General features: G+C 43.8%; 1 protein-coding gene across 1 annotated transcript; it reads left to right on the top strand.

Moving 5' to 3' along the window:
• The first annotated feature begins 766 nt into the window (after positions 1–766).
• IFT27 (intraflagellar transport 27) lies at positions 767–7,971 on the top strand. The gene is made up of 7 exons (XM_018080095.2): positions 767–853; positions 4,111–4,190; positions 5,248–5,307; positions 5,976–6,035; positions 6,982–7,099; positions 7,401–7,510; positions 7,710–7,971. Exons 1-7 carry the CDS (start codon positions 820–822, stop codon positions 7,806–7,808), a joined length of 561 nt encoding a protein of 186 aa, XP_017935584.2. The 5' UTR covers positions 767–819; the 3' UTR covers positions 7,809–7,971.
• The last annotated feature ends 679 nt before the right edge of the window (positions 7,972–8,650 follow it).

The raw sequence follows: 8,650 nt of genomic DNA, 5'->3' as shown, positions 1-8,650 counted from the left end.
CGCCATCAGTATGATAACAGTCAAACACAAGGAAAAGTGTGAACTGGAGGAAAGGATAAGGGATCAAATGTTGGCCCGGGCTGGGAAGAAGCACAGCTCAACTTCCATTCTAGACACAGCGGCCTCACAAACTGCCTGCTCTAAACGTGCTGATCAAGCCTCGTGGCAGACTTATAAATCTGCCGCAGCAAAGCACAAAGCCTGGTGCAATTCCCGCTCCACCTCCCAGCCCCGAGGAAAAAGTGACCCGAACGACGGGCGGAAGGGGCGGCTGCGGGCGGGGGCAGAAGCGAGCGCCCGGCAGAGCGCATGCGCAGGAAGGCACGGGTGCCAGGGCCCTTCTGCACGGAACATCGGGTTCCGTGGGTTCATAGGCACGAAATAGAGATTTCTCACCCTCACTTGCCTCTTTCTTCCTTGGTGCTGCCGCAGCCCTTTGCCGCTACTTTTACTATTTTCTGCCGCGTCCCCAGAGGGTTCATTTCAACTCCGTGGTACAGTCCCCCGTGCTCTACCCAATAACAAGCCGAGTCCCGATGACGTAATTAGTTGCCGGGCGGAATTTCGCTCCGTTCCTCCCATAGCGCCGCGGCTCCACCGGGAGGGGCGGGGTCGGGTTTGAACGACGGCGCGCCTGGTGGGCGGGAAAAGTCAAAGAGAACCAATAACAACTGCGAGAGGCGTTGACGAGCAGAGCCCGCAGCCAACCGGGATGGCGGGCGTCGCTCGTTGCCATGGGTGCCGCGGTTGCCAGGGCGGCGTTCAGCGCCGCGGCGGGCTCGGCCGCCCTCCCGTCCGGCCCGCCGCCTGCCCGGGGCCATGGGTGAAGCTCGCTGCAAGTGCCTGCTGGCAGGTGAGTCTGGCCCGCCCGGTCCCGTCCGCCTGCTGGCGCAGGGCCCAGAGCGGGCGCCATGGGGTTGCGGCGAGGCCGGCAGCCGATCCGGCCTGGCTTCCCGCAGCCCCTCGTGGAGGGGCCGCCCCGACGGAGAAGAGGTGGGGAGAGGAGTGAGGACCTCGGTTCCCTCGGGACGGCAGCGGTGGAAATCCCGTTTATCGTTGCCAGCCCGGTGTCCGCTCCCTCCTGCGACACGCGGGGAGTCAAGAGCTGTGCCCAGGGAGGGTGTGAGGCGTAGTGGGACCGGCTGAAATGCAAGGAAAGGGTCTGAAAAAAAAAAAAAAAGGGGGGGGAGAAACCTCACCAAAAAGAGTATTTTTGCAGTGTGGAAAGGAAAGTGGAAAAGTGGGGAAAGTGTGAAGGGAGCAGAGTAGACAGCTGAGTCCTGCCTCATTCCGGAGTCCTGCTTTGGGCTGATGTGAAAAATTCATGTCAGAAATCGGGGTGATTCTGAGTGTGATAGAAAGGTAAAGCCTAAGTAAAGAATAGAAGGATGAAGCACGTGCACTTCACAGACATGTCTTTTTCCCCAAGCAAGTTGGAGGTTAACCTGGGGGAAAAAAGTGAGGTGAAGATATCGATTTTTTTAGTCAGGATGTATTATAGAGCTGTTGAAAGTAAGTACAGATGATTGTTAACACCGCAGGAAGAAAACTTCTTCTTCCCTCCCTCTACACTGAAACTCTGTGCAGCCTCAGCCAGAAGCACAAATCCGTAAAACCTTTGTGTGCAGTCAACTCCCAGCTTTAACTCTTCACTCCAAATTCTTTCATACAGAGTAAAATGTTTACCTGTTTTAACCTTGGAAGCAGCTGGCCACGAACTCGCACAAAGTCATGTGTGGTCTTTGGCAAATGCAAAAGTTAATCTCCCTTGTGCCTCTGTTGCTGTGGACAGCATGAATATCTTGCATATCTTCTAGATTTGAAACTTACACATCATTTCCAATTTGGAAGTTTCCTGCTTCCAATACATAGGCTTTGTAAAGTCTTTCTAGTTTTGTTGTTTACTGTTGCCAAGGCCAATTCTACAACCATTTTTAAATCACATAGGTTTTCTTTGGGTGGCATGTTTATGTGCTTAATCCTGATTGGGTCTGGGGCTGCCTTTTCAATTCTATTTGCAACACAACAGGAAGATCCTGTCCTTTATGTAGTTTTCCTATGTGCTACAATAATATCCATGTATTATTAAAAATAATAAATTAATGAAGTAGACCAGCCAAAATCGCTTCTCTCTTGCAGAAGAGACCAATATAGTGAAAGAGACATAAGAGATTAGTAACCACAACAACCTAAAGTGAACAAGAAAATGCAATTACATAGGTAGGAGCAAAATGATCAGAAATGGAACAGGGAGCTTTTGTGTACCTAAGGAAATGGTTATGAAGAGTCAATGGCTCACAGAATTGGGAGCTGCAGCAAGGTCAAAGGGGAAAAGGGCTTTTATTAGCAAAACAGAGACTATTAACTTGACAGTAGAAGTGATCCCTGTGTTGTCTCAAGGGTAATTTACAGACTCACAGTAAGAGGTATTCTTGTCTGAGCTTGCTGTGGAGACACTACACAAAGGTTTTCATTGCAGAGACAGTTGGCAGTAGGAGGCATTTTGGACACACTACAGATTCTGGCAAAATAACAGAAACATGGGTAGAATATATGCTGTGGGATGCAGTACTGGCAGATGAGACCAAACTAATTGAAAAGGGCAAGGAAACTTATTTTGAGGAAGTGTAGTGATGTCGGGCTAAAGAAGATGGCAAAGAATAAGGAAAGAGAAAGAACAACTGGGGCTGTCAGATAGAAAAAAGGCAACGCATTAGTTAAGAATTTGTGCTGGATGATGCCTTTGAAGTTTGGAGCAGTGTGTACTTCTCTCATTTTACAAAGACCGATCTAATTGTCTATTGAAATACGGAATAGCTTCCACTCAGAACAGTGTTGTCTTCCGCACAAGCTTGAACTGATCAGAGAAAAAACAAGCTGACTTACCAGATTTTCCTGTCTAAATATTATGAGCCCAACTCAGCTCAAAGTAAGTAAGCTTGCTAAAAATGTTTAAACAAGAGCTACGTTTGGTTAATGCATCTAGGAGCAATTGTTACTATCCAAAACCTCCTTCCTCCTCTGTAATATTATGTGGGCAGATAAGTCTATCAATTTCCTTCAAAACACCATCTACGAAGCTGTAACAGGGTCAAAATATACCCCTTTCTGGGTTAATTTATTAACAACATAATGTAAAAGATTTGTGTTCCAGGCTTGGCTGTTATGAGTGTGCCTTTAAAGGGTAAAGCTTGAACCACTGAGGTATTTAATTCCTGGCTCCTGTCCTTTTAACTATCCAGCCTAGAAGGACATTATGTGAAGAGATTATAAACCCTTTGGAAGCATTAACTTAAGTCTTTGGTTTGCAAAGGTTATGATATTTTTCATGAAGTAATAGGGGCATATGTGAATTCTGCAGTTCTCTGCCATTGCTTTGGATCTTACAGAGTTTTGTAGCAGCAGCCAAAGCCAGCAGCTGCCAGGTTTGCCCTAAGTGTTGTGCAAGCCATATCAGAAAGCCTTGGCTCTAGAAGAGCAAAAACTAAAGCCCCTTGGTTTTCCTTCCATAAAGGGATGAATCAGCAGGCTCTTTCTCTCTGACATTTGCTTCTGTTATGCCCAGGATGCAACTAATGAGCCACCAGCAGCATTGAGTCAGCAAGAGCTGCTCTCTTAGCAGGATCAGCAAGAAGAGTTCATTGAGGAATGTTACCAGCTTAAGCAGCTTTGTCTCAGTATATAACAAGGATTTGAATCTGGGGAAATGGGTAACATAAGGAGAGGAAATAGCCTCCTATGCAGCCCACTGTCCCTTATCACATTGCTATTTTTTCTACATGGTAGCATATCTGGGAAATTTTAATTGTTAGATAAGGACTATAGCGTAGGCATGAATTTTTGAACAAGCAGCAGTTCCACCCTGATCTGGCAGTCCTTTGCTGTTGTTCATAGATCATAAATCTAATGTCAGCACCAGCATGCATAATGGCAATATTCATTTCCTCATGTCGGTATTACCTTTTAGATTGCTGTGTGCTTCATATGACAGTTATCTTGCCTGTAGTCAGTTAGAGCATCCAGGCTTTTAGGGCATGTGATAGTAAACAGAACTGAGGGAAAATAAGATTCTCTGGAATGAAACAAAAATCTATGGTTTTGGTTTTGCAGGAGATCCGGCTGTGGGGAAGAGTGCTTTAGCCCAGATGTTTCGCAGTGATGGGGCTCATTTTCAGAAGAACTACACACTGGTAAGCATACAACAGGCTCTGATTGCTGTCTAATATTTTTCTAAGTAGAATGAGGAAATTAGGAGACCTAGAGCAAAATCAGTATGATTTTTAGTCAAGGCATTCAGTGTAGAATCTTGTAGGGTTTTCTTTCTCTTACACCCTAGATTCTGAAGGGAAACCCTTTAATATTATGTAAGTCTACATTATGTGGGTGCTGGTGTTGAAACTTAATGCAGAGTAATTTAGTTGATTTTTCTGACGAACCAATGTTTTCACAAGCTTTTGTGGTGTTGGAGAGCTTCCCCCTTTAGGGAGTGCTCTATGAAAAAGCCTTGCTGAAGGAGAAGGCTTTTAATTCCAGCTATTAAATGTGCATGTGGACAGTGTGCTTATCACTATGCAAACACGAAGATGTGCTGCATAGCCCCAAGATAATTATAATCTACAGAAACTGTTCCCAGATGAAGAGGATACAGTTTGCAGTCTTTCAGTGTAAGAATCAATGGTGATGACTAATCAGAATCAGTATAAAAATAAAAGTAAATATAAGTAAAGTAAAAAAAGGAAAATATGAGTGTGGAGGAAAAAAGCCCTAAATTTTGTTTATTCATTGAAATAAAGATGGAAACCAGAAGTTAAGGATAGAAATAGAACAAACAAACAAGCTACAAAGCAGAATGAGATAAAAGGTGGAAGAAGCACAAATAACCTCAGTTCCATATGTTAGCTGATCACATGGTTGGTGCAAAACGTTCTCAGGCGTGTGTTACAGCAGCAATGTGAGAGTAGATGTAGCCCTGCAGATTTCAGCTAATACTCTTAACTGTATATAAGCAAATCTCTTTGGTTCTTCTCCTCCTTTTTCCCCCAGCTGAGCAAATCTACGAGTCTTTGACATGTTGGTGGGATTATGTTACCAGAGCTCTGAGGAGTATTGCTGAGTTCCCAGCAGTTTGTGTTTGATGGGATTGTAATAATTCACGAGAATTGCCTCAATCCAATGCATAGTTGGTATGCAGTTGGACAGGCTCTTAAAAACTCTTCTGATCCTCGTTTTCCTGATTCTTCTTGACAGACAACGGGCATAGATCTGTTGGTAAAGGCTGTTTCGGTTCCAGAGACAAGTGATAGTGTGGTGAGTTTTTCTGCGACATAAATTGGGTCAGAAAGAGACATCCAGAGCTCAAACCTCACGAGTCTCATTATGATGGAAGATCACTATGCATGTTCATATGGCAATTAGGTTGCATTAAGGAACTAAGCCTGACTGTGTACGATTGCTGATACTCCAGGGATGGTTCAGTCTTAAAAATATAAGTTTTACATACTCATATCCAACACAACATTGTAAATCAAAGTTGTTGCCAGCTTTGTTGAGATTCTGTTCTGTCCTTTAGGGCATTCAGGTTTAGTTCACATTTCTTGGAAACTAAAGAAGCTGAAACTTATCTGTTATTTTCCCTTAATGCCCTATACCCCCACTAATGGAATGTACCCACATGTATAATTTCATGTAAATAGTACAGGTTACTGTCCCACTCCACATATTTTGTTTCCAGTAGAGATGAAAACCAGACTTGGAGCCTTGGAGGTAAGCCATTGATTGGTTATACTTGAAATACAGCTTTTTTTTTTCTCACACTATCTAGAGTTTTCTCAGTGCAGGGAATTTGTCCCTTAGGGACATGACATTGCTGTACTGAACAAAACGTAGGAGTTACAAGTTGCAGTATTTACTTTCAAAATCTTTTCCCTACACTGCATTTTTCTTGGCAAGAGCCTTCTTTCTGTTTCCGCTTTCAGGAATTCTTCATTTTTGACTCTGCAGGAAAAGATCTATTTTCTGAGATGCTGGAGAAACTGGTAAGTCTTATGTAACAGTCCTCTTCTTCCAAAGAAGCGCTTTTGCTTTGAAGATCTGAACTCCTCAGTCTGGCAGATGTAGCAAACTTTGTCTTTAGTGTAAATGGGAGCAATTACCTCAGTTGCCAACACATCCTGTTCTACCTCTCTAAAACTTGTAGAAGTATTAGGAGAAATACTTTCCAGAGGAAGGAAAGTAGATAGGCAGTTTTCTTACAAAAGAAATACAGATTTGTTAACTGAGAATTTCTGTGTACTGTTGGTTAAAGTAATTTTTATTTCTTAGAAAAATACCTATTTTGCTGCTACTTCAATAGTGGGGGAGGGGGTTGTGTTACGGTGATGTGTTTGATCTAACAGGATTCATTCTTGTCCTTTGAGCATAATACTGTCCTTGGGTTTTTTCCTTCACATATCTGTGGCCTTAGCCACAGTTCTCTACTGTGTTATCTCATTTTGAGAGGTAGAATCAGTTGATGTGAGGTTTCATAAGATGGCTAAGTCAACCTAATGATTCACTGTTCTACCAGAGGCAATTCCACTTTTGCCCTTGCACTAGGTCTGGTTTGCAAGGGACTCCTTTAGAAGCTGGCTCAGCTTCTCAAACTGGAAGAAAACCTTTCTACTTTTTTCTCTAGGATTAATTTTGTGCTGATTCAGCATGAAGAGTCAGCTTCCCCAGTGATCAGATGAAAACCAGAGCAGATACAAGTAAAGGAGCAGGACTGTACAGACAAGAATAGGGAAAGAGAGCAAGACCACCTCTCCCAGTGCCAGTGATCCATTTAGTTGGGTCATTTGAAATGTGAAACCTCAGCCAGGGCATAGGATTCCTATATATTCGCCTTTTTATTTTCATCTTAGCAGCTGTTTGCTGTGTTTACAGCCAGGCTGTTGACAACATCAGTTTCATTAGAGCTGACAATGTTCCTTTCTTGCTGCGCAGTGGGAGCAACCCAACGTTCTGTGCCTTGTGTATGATGTCACTAATGAGCAGTCTTTCAACAACTGTCCCAAATGGCTGGAGAAGCTGAGGGCTCAAGCAGTTGGGGTGCACATCCCAGGTAAGAAATGGCCGTGATTCTTGTTGTGTACTCCCCTCTTGTATGACAGCAGTTTTTCCCACTGAGATGTGACACAGAGCGTTTATTTTAAGTCAGGGCTTCTTCCAACTCATTTGCTTTTATCACAAAGCATGTAAGGCATGAATATGTTTCCTTTTTTGAACCTTTTCTAGGTAGTTGTAGACTTTTCTCCACACCTCCAGCTTTTTCAGCTACTTCTACAAATGTTCCAGTCTTTATTACTAATAAGTCAGCATTGATGGGCTGGTTTTTTTCTTGTTTCATGTCTTTTTTTCTGCAGGTGTCTTAGTGGGGAATAAAACAGACCTAGCTGATCGCCGAGTTGTGGAGCAGAAAGAAGCACAGAAGTGGGCTGAGAAACATGGCCTGGAATACTGTGAGATGTCAGTGGTGAGTATCTGCTCCTTTCACTGCCTGTGGAAGTGGATGTTTGTAGTTATCTTCTCTTTCAGGTAAAAAAAGATAATCGGAGGTTCTCTTCCCCTTGTTTGTCATCTAACTCGGGTTTAATCCTTCTTTTGTGAAGCAGAACGTAAATAGTCAAGTGGTTATTCCATCTGTCATTCATAACTTTCTTATTTCTTTACAGAAGGAGATGAAAAATTTTGAGGCCCCTTTCCACATCCTGGCAAAGTTATTCCACCAACTCTACAAAGAGAAAGTGGAAACTTTTCACTCACTAGCATGACTGGTATGACTTATTTATCCTCTAAGCTTCTTCTGGTGCCTAGAATCCTGCTGGATGGAATACAGAGAGAAGAAAAAAGATGAGCTATTTGCTTCTTCATGGTCATCTTCTGGTAATTCAAAATAAACTAGAAATAAGCAAGTGGAAAGACACTCTTCTGAAATTGCTACCTCAGCATTCCTTTCATGTCCTCTAACTTAGTTCTCTGCTCACTGAAAATCTGCTAGGTTGGAGGAGGCGGGGAGTAAAACGGAAGGGCAGAATGGAAATTGCCAGCTCTTTGCTTTGATATCTTCTTGTCTGAACAGACTTCCTGCTGCTGCAAACAAGGATTTAGAGGTTTGGAAACAGAGAGAGGAAGCTGACAGGATTCTTTTCGACTTAAGCAACCCAGCCCTGATACATACATTGCAGGGCAGGACTGATTTGGCCCTACCTCTTGAAAAGCATTTTCTGGAGGAGGCCTGTGCCCTAAAATCAGCACCTGGAGACCGAGATGTGTGGGGACTGAGCTGGATTTAGGTGTGTTTCTAGGAGTGCCCACAGTTTGAGGCCTGTTTTAACAGTGTTGCCCTTAGCAGTTGTAGGAGTGATATCCTGGTGACTAATACGTGTTTCTGATTTCTAGAATGTTTCTTTCCTTCGACATGGCTCACTGTCACTGCCTGGTGGGAACTGTCTCGCGTCCGTACCGCTGTCACTTGGTGACGCAGTGCCCTCTGCTGGTCCCAGGTCACAGGAGTTCTACAGAGGCTGCCACCTCCCTTGAAGTGAGCGGGAAGGACTTCCTGCAGGCACATCCAAATTTGTTAATCTGCAAAATGGGGTCAAATTGCAAGAAT

Source organism: Manacus vitellinus, unplaced genomic scaffold (assembly GCF_001715985.3).
Source record: "Manacus vitellinus isolate BGI_N305 unplaced genomic scaffold, ASM171598v3 scaffold_5_pilon, whole genome shotgun sequence".
Taxonomy (NCBI): domain Eukaryota; kingdom Metazoa; phylum Chordata; class Aves; order Passeriformes; family Pipridae; genus Manacus; species Manacus vitellinus.
This window is presented reverse-complemented; position numbering and strand designations above follow the sequence as displayed.

What these genes read in the sequence shown, in the direction of transcription:
- IFT27 (XM_018080095.2), top strand. Translation starts at nt 820, where the DNA reads ATGGGTGAAGCTCGCTGCAAGTGCCTGCTGGCAG. An exon ending in CTGCAAGTGCCTGCTGGCAG is followed by an intron (nt 854 to 4,110) that starts GTGAGTCTGGCC and finishes TTGGTTTTGCAG; the next exon opens with GAGATCCGGCTGTGGGGAAG. An exon ending in AATACTGTGAGATGTCAGTG is followed by an intron (nt 7,511 to 7,709) that starts GTGAGTATCTGC and finishes ATTTCTTTACAG; the next exon opens with AAGGAGATGAAAAATTTTGA.